This window comes from Aquarana catesbeiana, linkage group LG03, assembly GCF_042186555.1.
Source record: "Aquarana catesbeiana isolate 2022-GZ linkage group LG03, ASM4218655v1, whole genome shotgun sequence".
In the NCBI taxonomy this organism is placed as follows: domain Eukaryota; kingdom Metazoa; phylum Chordata; class Amphibia; order Anura; family Ranidae; genus Aquarana; species Aquarana catesbeiana.
The window spans coordinates 866,115-893,927 of record NC_133326.1 but is presented as its reverse complement, the minus strand read 5'-3'; the positions used below and the strand labels follow the sequence as shown (position 1 = coordinate 893,927).

At 48.2% G+C, this 27,813-nt stretch overlaps 1 protein-coding gene across 7 annotated transcripts in view; it reads left to right on the top strand.

Moving 5' to 3' along the window:
• The window catches only part of SLC4A5 (solute carrier family 4 member 5), a 241,374-nt gene that overhangs the window by 46,148 nt on the left and 167,413 nt on the right, over positions 1-27,813 (top strand). For 4 of the 7 annotated variants that reach the window (XM_073618224.1, XM_073618223.1, XM_073618221.1 and 1 more), the window contains 2 exons: positions 229-290; positions 1,888-2,079. In XM_073618224.1, the coding sequence (XP_073474325.1) occupies positions 229-290; positions 1,888-2,079 (254 nt within the window). Of the gene's footprint in view, positions 1-228; positions 291-1,887; positions 2,080-4,131; positions 4,193-4,402; positions 4,427-4,717; positions 4,739-27,813 lie in introns of those variants that run through there. The other 3 variants (XM_073618225.1, XM_073618227.1, XM_073618228.1) reach the window with 3 other exon arrangements.

Here is a 27,813-nt window from a genome sequence, read left to right as displayed (position 1 = left end):
GAAAATTATGAATGGAATAGAATAGAATAGAATATAGCCATCTTCCAAAATTCGAATTTTGAATTTCAAATAGAATAGAACCAGCTATTCTTCACAATGAACTCAGAATTTCTAATTTGATTCGAATACTTCAAACTATTTTTTTCATTCTGCTCATGTCTAGTTGGCATACACGAGTCTTCATTTTTTTAAAAATTGAACATAAGCTTTCTGTGGATTGTCTTTCAGCTCGGAGGATATGATGGATGATGATGTCATTCCCTACAAGAAGAGATATGAGGATGAGGAAGGTATGGGTGGGGGTTCTATCATGGTGGAGGGTTCCATATGAGGATATATGACAAGGGTGGTGGGGGGTTTGTATTATAGTGGGGGGGGGAGTCCATATGAGGAGGGTATGTGGGAAGGATGGGGGGGTTCCATATGAGGATGAGGAGGGTATGTGGGAAGGGTGGAGTTTTTTTTTATTATGGTGATGGGTTCCATATGAGGAAGGTATGTGGGAAGGGTGGTGTGGGGTTTTTTTTATTATGGTGGGGGGTTACTTATGAGGATGAGGAGGGTATGTGGGAAGGGTGGGGTCGGTTCCATATGAGGATGAGGAGGGTATGTGGGAAGGGTGGGGGGGGGTTCTATTATGGTGGGGGTTCCATATGAGGATGAGGAGGGTATGTGGGAAGGGTGGTGGTGGGGGGTTCTATTATGGTGGGGGGTTCCATATGAGGATAAGGAGGGTATGTGGGAAGGGTGGGGGGGTTTCTATTATGGTGGGGGGTTCCATATGAGGGTGAGGAGGGTATGTGGGAAGGGTGGGGGGGGGTTTCTATTATGGTGGGGGGTTCCATATGAGGGTGATGAGGGTATGTGGGAAGGGTGGGGGGTTTCTATTATGGTGGGGGGTTCCATATGAGGGTGAGGAGGGTATGTGGGAAGGGTGGGGGGGGTTTCTATTATGGTGGGGGGGTCAATATGAGGATGAGGAGGGTATGTGGGAAGGGTGGGAGGTGGTTCTATTATGTATCCAAAGGTGCAATCAAAGCAAAGGGAATTCCACCACTCAGGTAGGTCTAAATCCAGGTGAATAATCAGTATAGGTCCTTCAGAGGTAAAGAGTCCCAGGTGCTGGCTGAATGCAAGATAGAGCAGAGATTGAACGAGAAGATCTGGATGCAGCACACCAGATTGAATTACCACAACGCCTTTATTATAAAAGCTGGATCACAAAATACATACAGGACAATCTGCCTGGGTGTACAGGGCTCAGCTAACGCGTTTCGCACTCATGGCTAGTGAAAGCACTAGCCATGAGTGCGAAATGCGTTAGCTGAGCCCTGTACACCCAGGCAGATTGTCCTGTATGTATTTTGTGATCCAGCTTTTATAATAAAGGTGTTGTGGTAATTCAATCTGGTGTGCTGCATCCAGATCTTCTCGTTCAATCTCTGGGGTTCTATTATGGTGGGGGGTTCCATATGAGGAGGAAGAAGGTATGTGGGGAGGGTGGTGGTGGGGGGTTCCATATGAGGATGAGGAGGGTATGTGGGGAGGGTGGTGGTAGGGGGTTTCATATGAGGATGAGGAGGGTATGTGGGGAGGGTGGTGGTGGGGGGTTCCATATGAGGATGAGGAGGGTATGTGGGGAGGGTGGTGGTAGGGGGTTTCATATGAGGATGAGGAGGGTATGTGGGGAGGGTGGTGGTGGGGGGGTTCCATATGAGGAAGAGGAGGGTATGTGGGAAGGGTGGTTTCTATTATGGGGGGGTTCCATATGAGGATGAGGTGGGAAGGGTGGTGGTGGGGGGTTCCTTATGAGGATGAGGAGGGTATGTGGGGAGGGGGTTCTATTACCAGGGAGGATTATGTACTAAGAATGTCTTCTGTCTGCAGATTACCACTCCATCTACATCGGGGTTCCGGCACCGCGGAGTTACCGAAGGAAGAGGCGCCGAAGGCGGTCTTTGTCCAGCCGGGACAGAAGCAGTGAGAATGAGAAGCATTATGGGAAGGACGAGCATTCCGAAACCGACGAAGGAGGACGGCTCAGCTACGACAACGACAACTACAACATCAGCAGAACCAGTAAGAGTTCCAGTTTTACCCAATTATAGGATTGTGTGTAGAACTGAGCTCCTCGGTGAGCGGGTCAGGAAGATGAAGTGCGGAATTCGGGGACATGAAGAACACGGAATGTGGGATTTATGTGAAGTTTATATCATTGTATCGTACAGTACATATATACAGTATATACAGTGGGGGGGAATAACGATCGTCTCAGATCACGCAAATGGTGTACGTTTTGGCCATTTACAAAGAAATGAAGGGTCTATAATTTTTATCATAGGTGTATTTTAGAGACAGAATATCAACCAAAAATCCAGAGAAAACACACAATACAAATGTTATAAATGGAGTTGCAGTTCAGTGAGTAAAATAAGTATTTGATCCCCTTCACAAAACATGACTTAGTAGTTGGTGGAGAAACCCTTGTTGGTGATCACAGAGGTCAGACGTTTCTTGTAGTTGGTGATCACAGAGGTCAGACGTTTCTTGTAGGTGGTGATCACAGAGGTCAGACGTTTCTTGTAGGTGGTGATCACAGAGGTCAGACGTTTCTTGTAGGTGGTGATCACAGAGGTCAGACGTTTCTTGTAGGTGGTGATCAGGTTTCCACACATCTCAGGAGGGATTTTGGTCCACTCTTCTTTACGGATCTTCTCTAAATCCTGAAGGTTTCTTGGCTGTCTCTTGACAACTCGAAGTTTCAGTTCCTCCATACATTATCTATGGGATTAAGGTCTGGAGACTGGCTAGGCCACTCCATGACCTTCATGTGCTTCTTCTTGAGCCCCTCCTTTGTTGCCTTGGTGGTATGTTTTGGGTCATTGTCATGCTGGAAGACCCATACATGACCCATCTTCAGTGTTCTGGATGAGGGAAGAAGGTTCTCATCCAAGATCTTACAATATATGGCCCCGTCCATTGGCCCCTCAATGCGGCAAAGTCGGCCTGAACCTTTGGCGGTATGTTTTGGGTCATTGTCATGCTGGAAGACCCATCCATGACCCATCTTCAGTGTTCTGGTTTTCTCTGCTAAAGGTCGGTCTGTACCTTTAGCGTGTGGGTGTAGAATTAGATGAGTTGGTGAGCGCAGTAATAAGGAGAGGACAGAAGGGGGTGATATATAGAAGTGGTGGGGTGGAGAAGAGGGGTGAAGGTAAGAGGACACAAGTGTCAGAAGGAGTGGTAGAGAACGCATGTTACAGATTGGAAGGAGAGCTGAATAGAGAGATGGGGTCACCTGCAGCCTGTTTGGTGCTTTTCAGTGCAGTTTTCTATGTACGATCGCTTCGTACGATCGCTGAAGTGTAGAGCTTGAAGTGCTCCCCCAGCAATTATGAGATATCAGCAATCAGAAGATATCTGTAACCTGTGGGATCGCCTTCTCCTCAAACAGGTCATCCATGGCTGTAGAGAGGCCTACAGACCCCCGATAGTCCATTGATGTGTCCTTGTCATCTCCTTCCCTGAAGTCCAGGATTTTTCATCTTTATGTTTTGTGGACCAACTCCATAATCTCATCTCATGCTGTGTCGTAGTTATAGCCATAGAAGGCCACATGTCTCCTATGGGGCAGATCCTGGAGATCCAGTCTTGTTATTAGTGATTTGCCTCTGGGGGGGGCAGATCTGTGGGATGATCACATGACCCGTGTGTATTAGAACAGGTAGAGGGAGTGATGGATACTGAAACACAAGGGGTCCCCTGGATTTTTCTCCTCACATATAGAAATACACCGATATTCCTTTAGTATTTGGGGGTGTCGGTCCCACCTGCACGGAGCGCCCCCTATATATGACCATGGTGATAATGACTGTACCGTATAGGTGAGTGAGTCGGAGGGGCTCTTCATAGGTCGTAATACATGGTCATTCCTGTAGTATTGGGCAGAGTTTGGGGGTGTCGGTCCTGTGTGGACGGCGTGTCCCCAATATATGACCATGGTGATGATAATGAAGGTGTAAGGAGTCGGAGGTGGGCCGGGGCCCGGCTTTGCTCTGACCTCACTCGCTAAGCCCCCCTCCGTTGTAAAGCACTTGAAATTCTCTAATCTGTTCATTAAGCTGAGCAGCCGGAGAAGAGAAACTTCATTCATCGGAGAAGAGGACGGGGGGCGACATGAAATCTCCACCAGGTAGGACCTCAGAGCTGACACTTCACCAGTACAAGGGTCTGGGATGGGGGATGGGGGGCGACATGAAATCTCCACCAGGTAGGACCTCAGAGCTGACACTTCACCAGTACAAGGGTCTGGGATGGGGGACGGGGGGCGACATGAAATCTCCACCAGGTAGGACCTCAGAGCTGACACTTCACCAGTACAAGGGTCTGGGATGGGGGACGGGGGGCGACATGAAATCTCCACCAGGTAGGACCTCAGAGCTGACACTTCACCAGTACAGGGGTCTGGGATGGGGGATGGGGGGCGACATGAAATCTCCACCAGGTAGGACCTCAGAGCTGACACTTCACCAGTACAAGGGTCTGGGATGGGGGATGGGGGGCGACATGAAATCTCCACCAGGTAGGACCTCAGAGCTGACACTTCACCAGTACAAGGGTCTGGGATGGGGGATGGGGGGCGACATGAAATCTCCACCAGGTAGGACCTCAGAGCTGACACTTCACCAGTACAGGGGTCTGGGATGGGGGATGGGGGGCGACATGAAATCTCCACCAGGTAGGACCTCAGAGCTGACACTTCACCAGTACAGGGGTCTGGGATGGGGGATGGGGGGGGTCTGGGATGGGGGAAGGGATGGGGTCTGGGATGGGGGATGGGATGGGGTCTGGGATGGGGTCTGGGATGGGGGATGGGATGGGGTCTGGGATGGGGGATGGGATGGGGTCTGGGATGGGGTCTGGGATGGGGGATGGGATGGGGGATGGGATGGGGTCTGGGATGGGGTCTGGGATGGGGGATGGGATGGGGGATGGGATGGGGTCTGGGATGGGGTCTGGGATGGGGTCTGGGATGGGGGATGGGATGGGGGATGGGATGGGGTCTGGGATGGGGGATGGGATGGGGGATGGGATGGGGGATGGGATGGGGTCTGGGATGGGGTCTGGGATGGGGTCTGGGATGGGGTCTGGGATGGGGGATGGGATGGGGGATGGGATGGGGTCTGGGATGGGGGATGGGATGGGGTCTGAGATGGGGGATGGGATGGGGTCTGGGATGGGGGATGGGATGGGGTCTGGGATGGGGGATGGGATGGGGGATGGGGTCTGGGATGGGGTCTGGGATGGGGGATGGGATGGGGGATGGGATGGGGTCTGGGATGGGGTCTGGGATGGGGTCTGGGATGGGGGATGGGATGGGGGATGGAAAGGGGTCTGGGATGGGGGATGGGATGGGGTCTGGGATGGGGGATGGGATGGGGGATGGGATGGGGTCTGGGATGGGGGATGGGGGGGGTCTGGGATGGGGGAAGGGATGGGGTCTGGGATGGGGTCTGGGATGAGGGATGGGATGGGGCATGGGGGGGGGTCTGGGATGGGGGATGGGGTCTGGGATGGGGGATGGGATGGGGGATGGGATGGGGGATGGGATGGGGTCTGGGATGGGGGATGGGATGGGGTCTGGGATGGGGGATGGGATGGGGTCTGAGATGGGGGGATGGGGTCTGGGATGGGGGATGGGATGGGGGATGGGATGGGGGATGGGATGGGGTCTGGGATGGGGGATGGGATGGGGATGGGATGGGGGATGGGATGGGGGATGGGATGGGGTCTGGGATGGGGTCTGAGATGGGGGGATGGGATGGGGGATGGGATGGGGGATGGGATGGGGTCTGGGATGGGGGATGGGATGGGGTCTGGGATGGGGGATGGGATGGGGTCTGAGATGGGGGGATGGGGTCTGGGATGGGGGATGGGATGGGGGATGGGATGGGGTCTGGGATGGGGGATGGGATGGGGTCTGAGATGGGGGGATGGGATGGGGTCTGGGATGGGGGATGGGATGGGGTCTGGGATGGGGGATGGGATGGGGTCTGGGATGGGGGATGGGGTCTGAGATGGGGGGATGGGGTCTGGGATGGGGGATGGGGGATGGGATGGGGGATGGGATGGGGTCTGGGATGGGGGGATGGGGTCTGGGATGGGGGATGGGATGGGGGATGGGATGGGGGATGGGATGGGGGATGGGATGGGGGATGGGATGGGGTCTGGGATGGGGGATGGGATGGGGTCTGAGATGGGGGGATGGGATGGGGGATGGGATGGGGTCTGGGATGGGGGATGGGATGGGGGATGGGATGGGGGATGGGATGGGGTCTGGGATGGGGGATGGGATGGGGTCTGGGATGGGGGATGGGATGGGGTCTGAGATGGGGGGATGGGATGGGGGATGGGATGGGGTCTGGGATGGGGGATGGGATGGGGTCTGGGATGGGGGGATGGGATCTCTAATGACGAGTGAATCCCATTCACAAATATTGATCTGAATCGATCGTCGGGTCGCTCTGTCGGGGAACGCTGGGACTTGTGGTCCTGCACAGCGGAGGAGCTGCCCCTCCCCCAATGTTCCGTTCTTTTATTCTACATTTATTGATCCAATAATTTGTTAGTCGGAAGTCGAATGTTTTATTGATTATTGGAAGAGATCAGAATTCCCCCCCCCCTGACTCTCAGAATCCTCAACCTTCCTGTTGTTATTCCGATCGATCATTGATCAGGATTGTCTATTGATCTTTTACTGACTTTACTGATGAATGATAATTAAAGGGAAAATAAGCTCCGCCCATTTCTGTGTTCACCTTCAATGTCCAATCGGCTTCCAGAGGTTTTTTTTGGAAAATAGGAACCCCCAAAATCAAACATTTCTCATCATCATTCGATGTGACGGCCGCATTCGTTTTCTTTTTTAGGATTTCTTTCTTTTATTTTCACCTGGTGATCCTGCCAGAAAGTCTGTTGTTTTTCAGCAGAACAAGCTGTCCTGTAGATGTATCAGTTACAGAGATGAGAAAAATGATTTACTACTGACAGGGGTGCTTACAATCATCAGCTTTTATTTATTGATGTTTATCCTAAAAGGAAAGAAAACTGTATAAAATGTTATCTGGAGTTTGTCTTTAATTTGTTAGTGTATCTAAATCTGCTAGTCCATCTACCACCCCCTCCCCCCAGACTGATAATACTGCTGTCCAAAAGTGCCCCCTGTGCTCCTTCCTCCAGAGTGGGGGGAGGGGTCTAATACAGGAGGTGTGTTATTGGTCAGTGACAGTGCTGTGTCCCCTGTGCTCCTTCCTCCAGAGTGGGGGGAGGGGTCTAATACAGGAGGTGTGTTATTGGTCAGTGACAGTGCTGTGTCCCCTGTGCTCCTTCCTCCAGAGTGGGGGGAGGGGTCTAATACAGGAGGTGTGTTATTGGTCAGTGACAGTGCTGTGCCCCCTGTGCTCCTTCCTCCAGAGTGGGGGGAGGGGTCTAATACAGGAGGTGTGTTATTGGTCAGTGACAGTGCTGTGTCCCCTGTGCTCCTTCCTCCAGAGTGGGGGGAGGGGTCTAATACAGGAGGTGTGTTATTGGCCAGTGACAGTGCTGTGCCCCCTGTGCTCCTTCCTCCAGAGTGGGGGGAGGGGTCTAATACAGGAGGTGTGTTATTGGTCAGTGACAGTGCTGTGTCCCCTGTGCTCCTTCCTCCAGAGTGGGGGGAGGGGTCTAATACAGGAGGTGTGTTATTGGTCAGTGACAGTGCTGTGCCCCCTGTGCTCCTTCCTCCAGAGTGGGGGTGTTACTGGCCAGATCAGTAGATCGAATATTCTACAGATTCCCAGAAAGGATCAAAGATTGTCCCCAGACTGTATCCAGAAAACCTCCTCCAATCACAGATCACTTCCCCCGCCTGGCTCTGATAACCCGATCTGTGGAGCCCAGCAGGTGAACATGAAGCCAGGACAATGGCATCTTCAGAAGGTCCAACGTGACGGCTTTCCTCAAAACTCTACAAATATATTCTGTTCCGGTCCGAATTTCCAACTCAGGAAAGTCCCTTCTGTGGCCCCCCAACCCCACAAAGTCCTCATTTCTGCTGCTGGTAGAGGAGGACCAGCTTCAGTCTCCAGGGACCTCTGTATGGAGAAGGACTATATGGGACTGTGCAATATAGACTAGGGACTATGGACTATAGACTGCAGACTAGGGACTGTGGACTTAATAGTCCATATGACTTCTAGTTTATTTGATTTTCATCTATTTCTATTTTCATTATTATTTTAATTTCTATTATTTATTTTTATTTTTATTTTCATTCCTATATTTTATTTTATTTTGATTTATCTTTATTTTCATATTTATTTTTATTTTATTTTCATTTCCATTTAGATTTAATTAATTATTTATTTATTTATTTATTTATTTATTTTGTATTTTCATTTTTATTTTTATTTCACGTTTTTTATTTTATTTATTTGTTTGTTTTTTTTCATAACATTTTTCATCATTTTTTATTTTTCATGATATTAGTTTATATTTTTATACATATTTTCAGTTTCTAGATGTATTGACAGATATATTTCATATAGATTGTGATTAATAAGAAGGAATTTTTTGGTGCAGCTTTATGTATATAATTGCAGTATTGATATATATATTGATTAGTTAGGGGAAGGGTTGTGCCCGTTTTATAGAGTACAACATAAGAATGTGAAGTTCTTCCAGCCGTCATTTTTTGGGTGCCCAAATATGTTGAAATGATGTAGGGAACAAATTAAAATAGGTATTGTTGGGAGCGGAATTAACGGCCCCAATTATAAATATAACTACGCGTTTCGGAATTGCCAGTGATCATAATGGCGGAAGATATAGGAACAGCTATAGTGAAACAATGAACAACGTTTTGATTGGCTGAATAATTGCCATTAAAGGCATAAATACCATATCATGGATGGCGTACCCAGCTTCCTGATGACGCATGTATGTATGCGAAACGCGTAGAGGCTTCTGGGTAATCACTGACGTCACTTCCTGTCCTGACCCAAACCAGATCGAGGCTTGGAACGCACGCCGATCCCGGGAAACGAAGCGGTGGAGCTAAACCCAAAAACACACTGCTGGAAAGACTCAGTGCCTGTCTAAAGGCCACTTAGGGACCATTTGGCTGCCAAAGACCAGAGCACTTTTTGCGATTCGGCACTGACAATTGCGCAGTCGTGCGACGTGGCTCCCAAACAAAATTGACATCCTTTTTTCCCACAAATAGAGCTTTCTTTTGGTGGTATTTGATCATCTCTGCGGTTTTTATTTTTTGCGCTATAAACAAAAAAAGAGCGACCATTTTGAAAAAAACGCATTATTTTTTACTTTTTGCTATAATAAATATCCCCAAAAATATATAAAAAAAAATTCTTCCTCAGTTTAGACCGATCGTATTCTTCTACATATTTTTGGTAAAAAAATCACAATAAGCGTATATTGATTGGTTTGTGCAAAAGTTATCGCGTCTACAAAATAAGGGATAGATTTATAGCATTTTTTTTACTTAATTTTTTTGTTACTAGTAATGGCGGCGATCAGCGTTTTTTATCGGGACTGCGACATTATGGTGGACACTCACTTCAGACAATTTTGACACATTTTTGAGACCATTGTCATTTATACAGCGATCAGTGCTATAAAATTGCATTGATTACTGTAAAAATGTCACTGGCAGTGAAGGGTGTTAACCACTAGGGGGCGATGAAGGGGTTAAGTGTGTCCTGGGGGAGTGTTCTAACTGAAGGGGGGAGGGGACTGTGCAGGGGAGATGATAGATCGCTGTTTGTACTCTGTATGACGATCTGTCTCTTCTCCCCTCAGAGAAGCAGAAACTGTGTTTATACACAGAGATCCCGGTCCTCGGTGTGTCCCGAACGATTGCGGGAGCCTGGCGGTGATCGTGCCCGCCGGGCACTCGCATCGGCTCCGTGGGTCCCCCTAGTGGCCGTCTATGGTACGGACATACCATGATAGCGATTCACGCAGCCGAGCCATGTTGCCGCAGTGCGACTGTGGCGGCTGGTCGGCATGCGGTTAATTGTTCACATTTTATACATTTTGGATGTTTTCTGATTGGTAAAAATACATTTTATATAACAATGTTGTGTGATGAAGGAAGTTCTCATGAGATCTGAAGACTGGAATAGAGATATGAGGAGGAACTGGTGGCGGTCCAGCTGGAGAAGCGCCGGGAAGGTGGAGCCAAAGCTTTTTCCAGGTTTCCGCCCCTTTCACATCGGGGCGTCTGGCAGGCGCTTCAGCACTAAAAATAGCGCCCAGAAAGAGGCGCTCCTGTCTCCCCGAGGGTTCTCACACCGGAGCGCTGCGCTGGCAGGACGCTAAAAAAACGCCTGCTAGACGCATCTTTGGAGCGGTGAAGGAGCCGAAATCAATGGGGCAGCGCGGCTAGACCGCCGGCATAGTGTTGCTGCAGCAGGGCTTTGCGGTGGTTTTAACCCGTTCTCGCCCCCAAGGGGGGGGAGGGTAAAAGCAGCCCGCTAGTGGCCAAATAGCGCCGCAAAATTGACGGTAAAGCGCCGATAGAAATAGCGTCACTTTACCACCGACGCACCCACCGCCCCAGTGTGAAAGGGGTCTTCAGAAGGTGGTGGTGGGACACGAAGTGGTGAAAAGCCTTTTTATAGAGCACAGATGTGAATTGGTGCAAAATATTCACATGGAATCTAAATGGGGACTTTGGGGACCGTTATAAAATGTCCTGAACCTTTCATACTTTGTATTATAGAATGACATATTGATACTTTGTATTATAGAATGACATATTGATACTTTGTATTATAGAATGACATATTGATACTTTGTATTATAGAATGACATATTGATACTTTGTATTATAGAATGACATATTGATACTTTGTATTATAGATTGACATATTGATACTTTGTATTATAGAATGACATATTGATACTTTGCACTTTACAGTTTCCTTAGTTTTAAGGTTTGTGCACACGGTGTAGACAACGCTATAGTGGTAATATTGTATAAGTACTTTTGGATCAGAGCAGTTACATTTCAAACGACTGTGGACTATAGACTACGGACTAAGGACTACAGACTATAGACTAGGGACTATGGATTACAAACTATAGACTATAGACTACGGACTACAGACTACAGACTAAGGACTACAGACTACAGACTAGGGACTACGGACTAAGGACTACAGACTACAGACTAGGGACTATAGACTACAGACTAAGGAATACAGACTACAGACTAGGGACTACGGACTAAGGACTACAGACTACAGACTAGGGACTATAGACTACGGACTAAGGAATACAGACTACAGACTAGGGACTACGGACTAAGGACTACAGACTACAGACTAGGGACTATAGACTAGAGACTATGGACTAGGGACTACGGATTACAAACTATAGACTAGGGACTATAGACTACGGACTAAGGACTACAGACTACAGACTAGGGACTATAGACTACGGACTACAGACTACAGACTAGGGACTATAGACTACAGACTAAGGACTACAGACTACAGACTAGGGACTATAGACTAGGGACTATGGACTAGGGACTACGGATTACAAACTATAGACTAGGGACTATAGACTACGGATTACAAACTATAGACTAGGGACTATAGACTACGGACTAAGGACTACAAACTACAGACTAGGGACTATAGACTACAGACTAAGGACTACAGACTACAGACTAGGGACTATAGACTAGGGACTAAGGACTATAGACTAGGGACTATAGACTAAGGACTACAGTCTACAGACTAGGGACTATAGACTACGGACTAAGGACTACAGACTACAGACTAGGGACTATAGACTACGGACTAAGGACTACAGACTACAGACTAGGGACTAGGGACTACAGACTAGATACTAGGGACTATAGACTAGGGACTAGGGACTATAGACTACGGACTAAGGACTATAGACTACAGACTAAGGACTACAGACTACAGACTAGGGACTATAGACCAGGAACTATGGGCTAGGGACTATGGACTAAGAACTATAGACTAAGGACTACAGACTAGATACTAGGGACTATAGACTACAGACTAGGGTTTACATAGTAGAGACTATAGACTAGGGTCTATGGGACTATGGACTATAGAATACAGACTAGGGACTATAGACTAGGGACTATAGACTAGGGTCTGTGGAACTATATACTAGGTACTATGGACTGTGGACTAAAGACTATAGACTGCAGACTAAGGACTATAGACTACAGACTAGTAACTATAGGACTGTGGACTATAGACTAGGGACTATAGACTACAGATTAGGGACTATGGACTAGGGACTATAGACTAGGAACTAGGGACTATAGACTATAGACTAGGGAATACGGAATAAGGACTATGGACTACAGACTAGGGTCTATAAGACTATGGACTATAGACTACAGACTAGGGAGTATAGACCAGGAACTTTGGACTAGGGACTATGGACTAGGAACTATAAACTAGGGACTAAAGACTAGATACTAGGGACTATGGACTAGGGACTATGGGCTAGGGACTATAGACTAGGGACTACAGACTATGGTCTACATAGTAGAGACTATAGACTAGGGTCTATGGGACTATGGACTATAGACTACAGACTAGGGACTATAGACTAGAGACTATGGACTATAAAATACAGACTAAGGACTACAGACTAGGGACTATAGACTAGGGTCTGTGGGACTAGATACTATGGACTACTACGGACTAAGGACTATAGACTACAGACTAGGGACTATAGGACTGTGGACTATAGATTAGGGACAATAGACTACAGACTAGGGACTATAGACTAGAGACTATGGACTATAGACTAGGGACTATGTAGAGTGCAGTGCACATGGCTGCACATAACTCACATTGCTTGTTCCAAACAAACAGAAGTGAGGGAGAGAAGGAGAGGTTCGGGACCTCACGGAGGAGAAAAAAAACGCAGAAAGAACCTATTTCAGGAAAAATAGGTAACAGCGCCATCCGGTGGTGGATGTGTATGGAGGATTTTTGGAGGATAAAGATACCCTTTAGCCCCCCCGTTCACATGCGTGCGATTTCACATGCCAAATCACAGCCTATTGCCGGCAACCTCCCAATCGGTGTGACTCTGAGTTTGCGGCGCCGCACCGATTCCCAAAAGGAGTTCCTGCACTACTTTTGGTGACTTTGGGGGGCGATTTCAATAGAGATCTGTACATGAACCCGCACTGATATCTCTCAAATCACCCCCTGAAGTCATCCTGAAATGCGGGTTTGAAGTCGTGTGACTTCAGCTGAACGATCGGTGTGAAGGTAGACTCAGTGTCACATTGAATGATAATTGGTTCCTCTTTGCAGTGAAGATCTCGGGAACACAAAACTGTATATAAACACCATACATGCCGAGATCGCAGATCTGTAATGAAGGTCAGTGACCTCTGAGCCGCCGATTATCGCTAAAGAGTCCCGGAACGTCCCGAAGGCGGGCACACTGAGCCGGCACACTGTACCTCTGATCAGGGGGGCAGAGAAAGCGTTAAAGGAGGTTTCATTTTGGGTGAAGAAGGGAAGGGTGAAAATTTCGGGCAAGTTTTTTCTTTTTCTGCCATCGGTGTCCCTTCAGGAAGATTTTCCTCAGTTCCTGTTTTGAGGAAAATAACAGGAAGTGAGAGGAAATTTCTCCAAAATGTTAAACAGTTGTCTAGACCTCTGTAGATGAGGTTAGGACTAGGGATGAGCCGAACACCCCCCTGTTCGGTTCGCACCAGAACATGCGAACAGGAAAAAAATTCGTTCGAACACGCGAACACCGTTAAAGTCTATGGGACACGAACATGAATAATCAAAAGTGCTAATTTTAAAGGCTAATATGCAAGTTATTGTCAATAAAAGTGTTTGGGGACCCGGGTCCTGCCCCAGGGGACATGGATCAATGCAAAAAAAAGTTTTAAAAACGGCCGTTTTTTCAGGAGCAGTGATTTTAAAAATGCTTAAAGTCAAACAATAAAAGTGTAATATCCCTTTAAATTTCATACCTGGGGGGTGTCTATAGTGTGCCTGTAAAGGGGTGCATGTTTCCCGTGTTTAGAACAGTCTGACAGCAAAATGACATTTTGAAGGAAAAAACTCATTTAAAACTACCGCGGCTATTGCATTGCCGACAATACACATAGAAGTTCATTGATAAAAACGGCATGGGAATTCCCCACAGGGCAACCCCGAACCAAAATTAAAAAAAAAAAATGATGTGGGGGTCCCCCTAAATTCCATACCAGGCCCTTCAGGTCTGGTATGGATATTAAGGGGAACCCCAGCCAAAATTTAAAAAAAAAATTGACGTGGGGTTCCCCCTAAATTCCATACCAGACCCTTCAGGTCTGGTATGGATTTTAAGGGGAACCCCGCGCCAAAAAAAAAAAAAAAAAACGGCGTGGGGTCCCCCTAAAAATCCATACCAGACCCTTATCCGAGCACGCAACCTGGCAGGCCGCAGGAAAAGAGGGGGGGACGAGAGTGCGGCCCCCCCCCCTCCTGAACCGTACCAGGCCACATGCCCTCAACATTGGGAGGGTGCTTTGGGGTAGCCCCCCAAAACACCTTGTCCCCATGTTGATGAAGACAAGGGCCTCATCCTCACAACCGTGGCCGGTGGTTGTGGGGGTCTGCGGGCGGGGGGCTTATCGGAATCTGGAAGCCCCCTTTACCAAGGGGACCCCCAGATCCCGGCCCCCCCCCTGTGTGAAATGGTAAGGGGTTACTTACCCCTACCATTTCACTAAAAAACTGTCAAAAATGTTAAAAATGACAAGAGACAGTTTTTGACAATTCCTTTATTTAAATGCTTCTTCTTTCTTCCTTCATCTTCTTCTTCTTCTGGTTCTTCTGGCTCTTCTGGTTCTTCCTCCGGCGTTCTCGTCCAGCATCTCCTCCGCGGCGTCTTCTATCTTCTTCTCCTCGGGCCGCTCCGCACCCATGGCATGAGGGGGGAGGCTCCCGCTCTTCTCTTCATCTTCTTCTTCATCTTCTTCTTCATCTTCTTCTTCTTCTTCTTCTTCTCTTCTTCATCTCTTCTTCCTTCTTCATTTCTTCTGCAGGCCGCTCCGCATCCATGCATGGAGGGAGGCTCCCGCTGTGTGACGGCGTCTCTTCGTCTGACGGTTCTTAAATAACGGGGGGCGGGGCCACCCGGTGACCCCGCCCCCCTCTGACGCACGGGACATGACGGGACTTCCCTGTGGCATTCCCCGTGACGTCACAGGGAAGTCCCGTCAATTCACCGTGCGTCAGAGGGGGGGCGGGGTCACCGGATGGCCCCGCCCCCCGTTATTTAAGAACCGTCAGACGAAGAGACGCCGTCACACAGCGGGAGCCTCCCTCCATGCATGGATGCGGAGCGGCCCGCAGAAGAAATGAAGAAGGAAGAAGAGATGAAGAAGAGAAGAAGAAGAAGAAGAAGAAGATGAAGAAGAAGATGAAGATGAAGAAGAAGATGAAGAGAAGAGCGGGAGCCTCCCCCCTCATGCCATGGGTGCGGAGCGGCCCGAGGAGAAGAAGATAGAAGACGCCGCGGAGGAGATGCTGGACGAGAACGCCGGAGGAAGAACCAGAAGAGCCAGAAGAACCAGAAGAAGAAGAAGATGAAGGAAGAAAGAAGAAGCATTTAAATAAAGGAATTGTCAAAAACTGTCTCTTGTCATTTTTAACATTTTTGACAGTTTTTTAGTGAAATGGTAGGGGTAAGTAACCCCTTACCATTTCACACAGGGGGGGGGCCGGGATCTGGGGGTCCCCTTGGTAAAGGGGGCTTCCAGATTCCGATAAGCCCCCCGCCCGCAGACCCCCACAACCACCGGCCACGGTTGTGGGGATGAGGCCCTTGTCTTCATCAACATGGGGACAAGGTGCTTTGGGGGGCTACCCCAAAGCACCCTCCCAATGTTGAGGGCATGTGGCCTGGTACGGTTCAGGAGGGGGGGGGGGCGCACTCTCGTCCCCCCCTCTTTTCCTGCGGCCTGCCAGGTTGCGTGCTCGGATAAGGGTCTGGTATGGATTTTTAGGGGGACCCCACGCCGTTTTTTTTTTTTTTTTTTGGCGCGGGGTTCCCCTTAAAATCCATACCAGACCTGAAGGGTCTGGTATGGAATTTAGGGGGAACCCCACGTCAATTTTTTTTTTAAATTTTGGCTGGGGTTCCCCTTAATATCCATACCAGACCCGAAGGGCCTTGTATGGAATTTAGGGGGACCCCCACATCATTTTTTTTTTTTAATTTTGGTTCGGGGTTGCCCTGTGGGGAATTCCCATGCCGTTTTTATCAATGAACTTCTATGTGTATTGTCGGCAATGCAATAGCCGCGGTAGTTTTAAATGAGTTTTTTCCTTCAAAATGTCATTTTGCTGTCAGACTGTTCTAAACACGGGAAACATGCGCCCCTTTACAGGCATACTATAGACACCCCCCAGGTACGAAATTTAAAGGGATATTACACTTTTATTGTTTGACTTTAAGCATTAATAAAATCACTGCTCCTGAAAAAACGTCCGTTTTTAAAACTTTTTTTTGCATTGATCCATGTCCCCTGGGGCAGGACCCAGGTCCCCAAACACTTTTTATGACAATAACTTGCATATAAGCCTTTAAAATTAGCACTTTTGATTTCTCCCATAGACTTTTAAAGGGTGTTCCGCGGCATTCGAATTTGCCGCGAACACCCCAAATTGTTCGCTGTTCGGCGAACTTGCGAACAGCCAATGTTCGAGTAGAACATGAGTTCGACTCGAACTCGAAGCTCATCCCTAGTTAGGACCAATGACATGTCTAGACCTCTGTAGATGAGGTGAGGACCAATGACATGTCTAGACCTCTGTAGATGAGGTGAGGGTCAATGAGGTGTCTAGACCTTTGTAGATGAGGTGAGGGTCAATGAGGTGTCTAGACCTTTGTAGATGAGGTGAGGGTCAATGAGGTGTCTAGACCTCTGTAGATGAGGTGAGGGTCAATGACGTGTCTAGACCTTTGTAGATGAGGTGAGGACCAATGACGTGTCTAGACCTCTGTAGATGAGGTGAGGATCAGTGACGTGTCTAGATCTCTGTTGATGAGGTGAGGGTCAATGACGTGTCTAGACCTCTGTAGATGAGGTGAGGATCAGTGATGTGTCTAGACCTTTGTAGATGAGGTGAGGATCAGTGACGTGTCTAGACCTCTGTAGATGAGGTGAGGATCAGTGACGTGTCTAGACCTTTGTAGATGAGGTGAGGATCAATGACGTGTCTAGACCTTTGTAGATGAGTTGATGATCAATGACGTGTCTAGATCTCTGTAGATGAGGTGAGGATCAGTGACGTGTCTAGACCTCTGTAGATGAGGTGAGGATCAGTGATGTGTCTAGACCTCTGTAGATGAGGTGAGGATCAGTGACGTGTCTAGATCTCTGTTGATGAGGTGAGGACCAATGACGTGTCTAGACCTCTGTAGATGAGGTGAGGATCAGTGACGTGTCTAGACCTCTGTAGATGAAGTGAGGATCAGTGACGTGTCTAGACCTTTGTAGATGAGGTGAGGATCAATGACGTGTCTAGACCTTTGTAGATGAGGTGAGGATCAGTGACGTGTCTAGACCTCTGTAGATGAGGTGAGGATCAGTGACGTGTCTAGATCTCTGTTGATGAGGTGAGGACCAATGACGTGTCTAGACCTCTGTAGATGAGGTGAGGATCAGTGACGTGTCTAGACCTCTTTAGATGAGGTGAGGATCAGTGACGTGTCTAGACCTTTGTAGATGAGGTGAGGATCAATGACGTGTCTAGACCTTTGTAGATGAGGTGAGGGTCAATGACGTGTCTAGACCTTTGTAGATGAGATGAGGGTCAATGAAGTGTCTAGACCTCTGTAGATGAGGTGAGGACCAATGAGTTGTCTAGACCTTTGTAGATGAGGTGAGGGGGACCAATAAGCACGTCTAAGGAACAGCGAACATAAACATACACAGTACGCTAATTAACATACAAGCCCACAACCCTGGATGTACATTACACATTATTATAAGGATAAACACATAAAATCCCACAATGGTTCAGTAACAAGGTAAAGTGGTCACAATATTAATCACATCCCCAAGAGATGATCAGTCAGAAACAATAGGTGACTCAATTAACAATTGACTCCTAAATGTTTTGCAGGACAATTTTATGGGTCAGATGGTAGACGCACCAACTAGAAATAAAGCGTTACTGGATCTACTGATTACCAACAATACAGACCTGATCACAGATGTGGAAATACGGGGCAATTTAGGTAACAGCGATCACAGGTCAATTGGCTTCAGTACAAATCACAGAAATAGGAAACATAAAGGAAATACAAAGACAATGAATTTCAAAAGAGCCAACTTCCCTAAACTACAAACCTTGCTAAAAGATATAAATTGGGATAAAATATTAGGAACAAAGAATACGGAGGAGAGATGGGTTTACTTTAAGAACATTAGCCAATGTATCCCATTGGGTAATAAATTTAAAGGAGCGAACAAAAGTCCTGGATGGCTTAACTCCAATGTAAAAATGCATATAAAAGCAAAGAAGAAGGCCTTCAAAAAATACAAGGTTGAGGGATCATCATCAGCATTCAGACTTTATAAAGAATGCAACAAGAAATGTAAAGAAAAAAGGGAATATTTTTGGGACTTTAAATGAGACGCAATGGGGAATATTGCGCCTCCATCCCTGGTTGCTTTTGCAAAAAAGAGGGGGGGGGACTTTAGGTGAGGTGCGTGGGGTAGAGCCAGACAAAACCATATACATATGTAAAATTGTATTCTTTATTAGACCAAAGATAGGGCATGGATCAACCCATATAAACGCATAATAGCACATTGGCATAAAAAATACAAAGTATCAACATACATATTGAGGATAGTCACCAACATGACACACAAAGTAAATATTATACATCACAGGCCCTCAAATGGAGTGGGCATAACATTATATCAGGGTGGTGGAGCAATAAAAACCATCTGGAATCATAAATATGAGATGGATGCATCAACATAAGCTCAACAACGTTTTGTGGACTTCTATCCACTCATCAGGAGCAAGTGCATCCACATACTAAAAGGGGATGAAAAATCACCATTATAGTTTAATATAAGTACAGACTGGAGGGGTAGAGGGATTAAAGATGATGAATGCACACCTAGGAGGCACACAATGGGGATAAACACACATAACTAGGGATGAGTCCGATGTTCACCCCTTCGGCAAATACCGAACATTATGGGGAGTTCGCAGCAAATTCGAGCGTCGCAGAATGCCCCATAATGCACTGCGAGATCACAGTGCATTGGCATCCTGATTGGCCAAAGCATGCACCTGACCTGCATGCTTTAGCCAATCACAGCTCTACTGAGAGAGCCATAATTGGCCAAAGGCAGGGTGCCTTTGGCCAATCATGGCTCATGTCCACGCCCCACATTATATAAGGCTGCTTACACGGCGGCTGTATATAGGGTAATGAATGAGAGCAGCAAAATGACATTTTTAAAGGAAAAAATGTAATTTAACACAGCTTGCGGCTGTAATGTATTGCCGGATCCCAGCAATATAGACGAAAATCATTGAAAAAACCCCCTGCCAAAATGTAAAAAACAAATGGCATGGGGGTCCCCAACAAAAATTCATACCAGACCCTTATCCGAGCACACAACCTGGCAAGCCGCAGGAAAAGGGGGGGGACAAGAGAGCGCCCCCCCCCCTTCTGAACCATACCAGGCCACATGCCCTCAACATGGGAAGGGTGCTTTGGGGTCCCCCCAAAACACCTTGTCCCCATGTTGATGGGGACAAGGGCCTCTTCCTCACAACCCTTGCCTGGTGATTGTGGGGGTCTGCGGGTGGGGGGCTTGTCGGAATCTGGAAACCCCTTTAAGGTGGCCCTAGATCCCAGCCCCCCCTATGTGAATGGGTATCGGGTACATTGTACCCCTATTCATCCACCCAAAAAAGTGTAAAAAAGTAAAAATGGCAAGAGACAGTTTTGGACAAATCCTTTATTAAAAAAAAAAAAAAGGAATGTCCCGCGAGGTCCATCCATCTTCAATCACGGCACCGATAGACCGAAGAAAACAAAACTGAAAACTCCGCCTCCATGGGAGGTGTCCCACGACTACCATCTTTTCGCCCCCTCTGATGTCACATGCTGTCAAAAAGGGGTGGGGTCACCTGGTTACATCATCAGGTGGCCCTGCCCTTGACTATATAAGAGCTGTCAGCACGAAAAGACAGCAGTCGGCGGGATGCTTTCAATGGAGGCAGAGTTTTTCCATTTTTTCGGTCCATCGGTGCCATGATTGAAGATGGATTTACATCGCGGGACATTTTTTTTTTTTTGATCGGTTGGCGCTGTGATTGAAGATGGATGGACATTGCGGGACACTTTTTTTTTTTTTAATAAAGGAATTGTCAAAAAATATCTCAACGCAATTTTTTTTTTATTTTGGCATGGGGTTCCCCTTAAAAATCCACACCAGACCTGAACAGCCTGGTAATGGACTGGAGGGGGGGGGGGGCATACCGTTTTTTTCAATGATTTTTTTATCTTTATTGCTGGGATCCAACAATACATCACAGCCAGCAAGTTTAAATGACATTTTTTCCTTTAGAAATGTAATTTTTCTGCTGTACTGTTATAAACATGGGAAAGGTGCGCTACTTTACAGGCATACTAAGGGGACCCCCAGACACGATATTTAAAGGAATATTTCATTTTTATTGTTTCATTTTAAGCATGATTAAAATCACTGCTCCTGAAAAATTGGTAAAACTGGTTTAAAATTGGTTTTAAAACTTACAATGAGTCTTATAAAACACAACATACTCAATGACTATCTGCAATGAGTTTTTGTTCAGCACATTAAGGTTTAGAAATGCAATGAGTCAGTGATCTATAAAATATGAATAAAGTGGAGGTGACCCGTCCATACGTTGTTCTAGTGAGAGTAAATGAGATTTTCCAGATCACAATTCTGAATCAACGTTCAGAACATTCTACAACTCCGACGCACAATGTCCGAACCGGTGAGGTCACATGACTCTCCATTCTATAGATATACGATGAATACATTGTGACAATACAAGGCTGAGTGCAGGAATAAAAAAACAGAGCTGTGATTGGTGGACACGCCACTTTCCTGCAGGTTTTTTATCACGTTGCCTCGGTCTGATATTTAAGGAGGTAATTGAATGAAAAAACAAAAGTTCACAATCCTTATATCGTCGTTCACTTCACTCACATGAGTTGGCCCTCCATGTAAACACATTGTCCTTGTATCCAGCCCTGCCCATCAATCCATGGACCCCTCACCACCAGACAGGACACTATTACACCTCCCTACATAAGACAAATGTTCTGACAACTTAACCCATCCGACTTCTCACTGAAATCTGATATTTCTGATATCACAACTCCTTATATCTCTATAGGGGCCCTGAAAACTTTGTGTCAATACCCTTCTACCTTCCATTGGAGGGGCCCGAAATTTCTGCACCAAAACCTTGCTAACTTCCATTGGAGGGGTCCAAAAACTCTGCGCCATGACGTTCTACCTTCCAATGGAGGGGCTCTGAAAAGTCTGCCCCATGAACCTTCTACCTTCCACTGGGGGGACTCTGGAAACCGTCCCATGAACCTTCTACCTTCCATTGGAGGGACTCTGAAGACTCTGTCCCATGACCCTTCTACCTTCCATTAGAGGGACTCTGAAAACTCTGTCCCATGAACCTTCTACCTTCCAATGGAGGGGCCCTTAAAATTCTGCCCCTTGACTCTCCTACTTTCAATTGGAGGGGCACTGAAGACTCTGCACCATAACCCCTCTACCTTCCATTATAGGGGCCCCGATAACTCTGCACATGACCCTTCTACCTTCCACTGGAGGGGCCCCAACAACTCTGCACCATGACCCTTCTATCTTCCACTAGAGGAGGGACACTCTGTGTATCCTCAGTTGTACACCACTACCTCCCCGACAATAGCTGATTGGTACAGTCGGCTGAAATGGAAAAACTGATAAGTGTTGCTCAAGGTAACCCCTCTAAATGTACCCCGCACATGGGAAAGTTGGCTCCACTTTCAGGAATCACTGAATGCGGTAGCGCCACAATCTGTGCTGGGACAATTGTCTGACACCTGTCCTCATTGACAAACTGTAAAGCAATTAGAGGTGGTACAACAATCTTCTAGTTCCCCCTCCAATCTGTGACCACATCCTGGTTTATATGGTACGCTTTACACTCCTCTGGCCATACGGGTCCTAGGCTTCTCCCTCACTCCCTCTGAAGGCCTCCTATGCCAACACTTTCCCTTTCTGTCCACTAGCCCCACAGCTATATAGACATGACCCCCTGAAGATGACTGCGATTCGGGTATTGTCACATAAAACGATATCACGTCCTCACTCCTCCAACAGGACAACATGGCACAAGAGGTACAGCTGTGCTCATAAGTTTACATACCCTGGCAGAATTGATGATTTCTTGGCCATTTCTCAGAGAATATGAATGATAACACAAAAACTTTTCTCTCACTCATGGTTAGTGTTCGTCTGAAGCCATTTATTATCAATCAGCTGTATTTACTCTTTTTATATCATAATCACAACAGAAACTACCCAAATGACCCTGATCAAAAGTTTACATACCCCGGTGATTTTGGCCTGATAACATGCACACAAGTTGACACAAAGAGGTTTGAATGGCTATTAAAGGTAACCATCTTCACCTGTGATCTGTTGGCTTGTAATTAGTGTGTGTGTATAAAAGGTCAACGAGTTTCTGGACTCCTGACAGACCCTTGCATCTTTCATCCAGTGCTGCACTGATGTTTCTGGATTCTGAGTCATGTCAAAGGATCTGCGGGAAAAGGTAGTTGAACTGTATAAAACAGGAAAGGGATATAAAAAGATATCCAAGGAATTGAGAATGCCAATCAGCAGTGTTCAAACTCCAATCAAGAAGTGGAAAATGAGGGGTTCTGGTGAAACCAAACCACGGTCAGGTAGACCAACTAAAATTTTAGCCACAACTGCTAGGAAAATTGTTCGGGATGCAAAGAAAAACCCACAAATAACTTCAGGTGAAGGACAGGACTCTCTGAAAACATGTGGTGTGGATGTTTCAAGATGCACAATAAGGAGGCACTTGAAGAAAGATGAGACCAAAACTGAGCTTTTTGACCACAACCATAAACGCTACATTTGGAGAGGAGTCAACAAGGCCTATGATGAAAGGTCCACCATCCCTACTGTGAAACACGGCTGATGTTTTGGGTATGTGTGAGCTACAAAGGCACAGGAAATTTGGTCAAAATTGATGGCAAGATAATTGCAGTATGTTATCAGAAAATACTGGAGGAACATTTCATTCATCAGCCAGGAAGCTGTGCATGGGACGTACTTGGACATTCCAACATGACAATGATCCAAAACACAAGGCCAAGTCCACCTGTCATTGGCTACAGCAGAATAAAGTGAAGGTTCTGGAGTGGCCATCTCAGTCTCCTGACCTCAATATCATTGAACCACTGTGGGGAGATCTCAAACGTGCCATTCATGGAAGACAGCCCAAGAATTTACAGGAACTGGAGGCTTTGTGCCAAGAGGAACCATCTGAGAAGATAAAGAGCCTCATCCACAAATACCACAAAAGACTTCAAGCTGTCATTGATGTTAAAGGGGGCAATACACGGTATTAGGAAATGGGGTATGTAAACTTTTGATCAGGGTCATTCGGGTAGTTTGTGTTGTGATTATGATATAAAAAGAGTAAACACAGATGATTGATAATAAATGTCTTCAGCCAAACACTAACCATGAGTGACAGAAAAGTTTCTGTGTTATCATTTATATTCTCTGAAAAATGGCCAAAAAATCATCAATTCTGCTGGGGTATGTAAACTTATGAGCACAACTGTATACCAAGTCACTTGTAGAAACAATTATTAGACATTTGTCCCCCCCCCCCATGCCAAGGTTCTAAGTGTAATCCTGGACTCTGAACTCTCCTTTCAGCCTCCATCCAGTCACTGTCTAAAGCTTGCTGCTCCAACTCCGCAACATCTCCAAGATACGCTTCTTCCTAACCAATGACACCACAAGGCTCCAAATCCACTCCCTGGTCATCTCCCGCCTCGACTACTGAAACTCCCTCCTCATTGGCTTACCTCTACCTAGGCTCCTCCGCCCTTCAGTCCATCATGAATGCTGCTGCCAGACTCATCCACCTTACCCACCTCTTGGCGTCTGCTACCCCTCTCTACCAATCCCTCCACTGGCCTCCATTCAGTGTCCTCCACCCCTCTCTACCAATCCCTCCACTGGCCTCCATTCAGTGTCCTCCACCCCTCTCTACCAATCCCTCCACTGGCCTCCATTCAGTGTCCTCCACCCCTCTCTACCAATCCCTCCACTGGGCTCCACTCAGTGTCCTCCACCCCTCTCTGCCAATTCCTCCACTGGTCTCCATTCAGTGTCCTCCACCCCTCTCTATTAATCCCTCCACTGGCCTCCATTCAGTGTCCTCCACCCCTCTCTACCAATCCCTCCACTGGTCTCCATTCAGTGTACTCCACCCCTCTCTGCCAATCCCTCCATTGGTTTCCAATTAGTGTCCTCCACCCCTCTCTGCCAATCCCTCCACTGGTCTCCATTCAGTGTACTCCACCCCTCTCTGCCAATCCCTTCACTGGTCTCCATTCAGTGTCCTCCACCCCTCTCTGCCAATCCCTCCATTGGTCTCCATTCAGTGTCCTCCACCCCTCTCTACCAATCCCTCCACTGGTCTCCATTCAGTGTCCTCCACCCCTCTCTACCAATCCCTCCACTGGTCTCCATTCAGTGTCCTCCACCCCTCTCTACCAATCCCTCCACTGGTCTCCATTCAGTGTCCTCCACCCCTCTCTACCAATCCCTCCACTGGTCTCCATTCAGTGTCCTCCACCCCTCTCTATCAATCCCTCCACTGGTCTCCATTCAGTGTCCTCCACCCCTCACTACCAATCCCTCCACTGGTCTCCATTCAGTGTCCTCCACCCCTCTCTGCCAATCTCTCCACTGGCCTCCATTCAGTGTCCTCCACCCCTCTCTGCCAATCCCTCCACTGGTCTCCATTCAGTGTCCTCCACCCCTCTCTACCAATCCCTCCACTGGTCTCCATTCAGTGTCCTCCACCCCTCTCTACCATCCCTCCACTGGTCTCCATTCAGTGTCCTCCACCCCTCTCTATCAATCCCTCCACTGGTCTCCATTCAGTGTCCTCCACCCCTCACTACCAATCCCTCCACTGGTTTCCATTCAGTGTCCTCCACCCCCCCTGCCAATCCCTCCACTGGCCTCCATTCAGTGTCCTCCACCCCCCCTGCCAATCCCTCCACTGGCCTCCATTCAGTGTCCTCCATCCCTCTCTACCAATCCCTCCACTGGCCTCCATTCAGTGTCCTCCACCCCTCTCTACCAATCCCTCCACTGGTCTCCATTCAGTGTCCTCCACCCCTCTCTACCATCCCTCCACTGGTCTCCATTCAGTGTCCTCCACCCCTCTCTATCAATCCCTCCACTGGTCTCCATTCAGTGTCCTCCACCCCTCTCTACCAATCCCTCCACTGGTCTCCATTAAGTGTACTCCACCCCTCTCTATCAATCCCTCCACTGGTCTCCATTCAGTGTCCTCCACCCCCCTGCCAATCCCTCCACTGGCCTCCATTCAGTGTCCTCCACCCCTCTCTGCCAATCCCTCCACTGGTCTCCATTCAGTGTCCTCCACCCCTCTCTACCAATCCCTCCACTGGTCTCCATTCAGTGTCCTCCACCCCTCTCTACCATCCCTCCACTGGTCTCCATTCAGTGTCCTCCACCCCTCTCTATCAATCCCTCCACTGGTCTCCATTCAGTGTCCTCCACCCCTCTCTACCAATCCCTCCACTGGTCTCCATTCAGTGTCCTCCACCCCTCTCTGCCAATCCCTCCATTGGTTTCCATTCAGTGTCCTCCACCCCTCTCTACCAATCCCTCCACTGATCTCCATTCAGTGTCCTCCACCCCTCTCTGCCAATGCCCCCACTGGTCTCCATTCAGTGTCCTCCACCCCTCTCTACCAATCCCTCCACATGTTTTCCATTCAGTGTCCTCCACCCCTCTCTACCAATCCCTCCACATGTTTTCCATTCAGTGTCCTCCACCCCTCTCTACCAATCCCTCCACTGGTCTCCATTCAGTGTCCTCCACCCCTCTCTGCCAATCCCCCCACTGGTCTCCATTCAGTGTCCTCCACCCCTCTCTGCCAATCCCTCCACTGGCCTCCATTCAGTGTCCTCCACCCCTCTCTACCAATCCCATCACTGGTCTCCATTCAGTGTCCTCCACCTCTCTCTACCAATCCCTCCACTGGTCTCCATTCAGTGTCCTCCAGCCCTCTCTACCAATCCCTCCACTGACCTCCATTCAGTGTCCTCCACCCCTCTCTACCAATCCCTCCACTGACCTCCACTCAGTGTCCTCCACCCCTCTCTGCCAATCCCCCCACTGGCTTCCATTCAGTGTCCTCCACCCCTCTCTGCCAATCCCCCCACTGGCCTCCATTCAGTGTCCTCCACCCCTCTCTGCCAATCCCTCCACTGGTCTCCATTCAGTGTCCTCCACCCCTCTCTACCAATCCCTCCAGTGGTCTCCATTCAGTGTCCTCCACCCCTCTCTATCAATCCCTCCACTGGTCTCCATTCAGTGTCCTTCACCCCTCTCTACCAATCCCTCCACTGGTCTCCATTCAGTGTCCTTCACCCCTCTACCAATCCCTCCACTGACCTCCATTCAGTGTCCTCCACCCCTCTCTACTAATCCCTCCACTGGCCTCCATTCAGTGTTTTCCACCCCTCTCAGCCAATCCCTCCACTGGCCTCCATTCAGTGTCCTCCACCCCTCTCAGCCAATCCCTCCACTGGCCTCCATTCAGTGTCCTCCACCCCTCTCTACCAATCCATCCACTAGCCTCCATTCAGTGTCCTCCACCCCTCCCTGCCAATCCCTGCACTGGTCTCCATTCAGTGTCCTCCACCCTTCTCTACCAATCTCTCCACTGGCCTCCATTCAGTGTCCTCCACCCCTCTCTGTCAATCCCTCCACTGGCCTCCATTCAGTGTCCTCCACCCCTCTCAGCCAATCCCTCCACTGGCCTCCATTCAGTGTCCTCCACCCTTCTCTACCAATCTCTCCACTGGCCTCCATTCAGTGTCCTCCACCCCTCTCTGTCAATCCCTCCACTGGCCTCCATTCAGTGTCCTCCACCCCTCTCAGCCAATCCCTCCACTGGCCTCCATTCAGTGTCCTCCACCCTTCTCTACCAATCCCTCCACTGGTCTCCATTCAGTGTCCTCCACCCCTCTCTACCAATCCCTCCACTGGCCTCCATTCAGTGTCCTCCACCCCTCTCTGCCAATCCCTCCACTGGCCTCCATTCAGTGTCCTCCACCCCTCTCTACCAATCCCTCCACTGGTCTCCATTCAGTGTCCTCCACCCCTCTCTACCAATCCCTCCACTGGCCTTCATTCAGTGTCCTTCACCCCTCTCTACCAATCCCTCCACTGGCCTTCATTCAGTGTCCTTCACCCCTCTCTGCCAAACCCTCCACTGGCCTCCATTCAGTGCCCTCAGAGGCGGCTCTAGGCTTTGTGGGGCCTTAGGCGAATTTTACACATGAGGCCAGACTCACGCCCATAATGGGAAAAAAAATTCAAGCAAT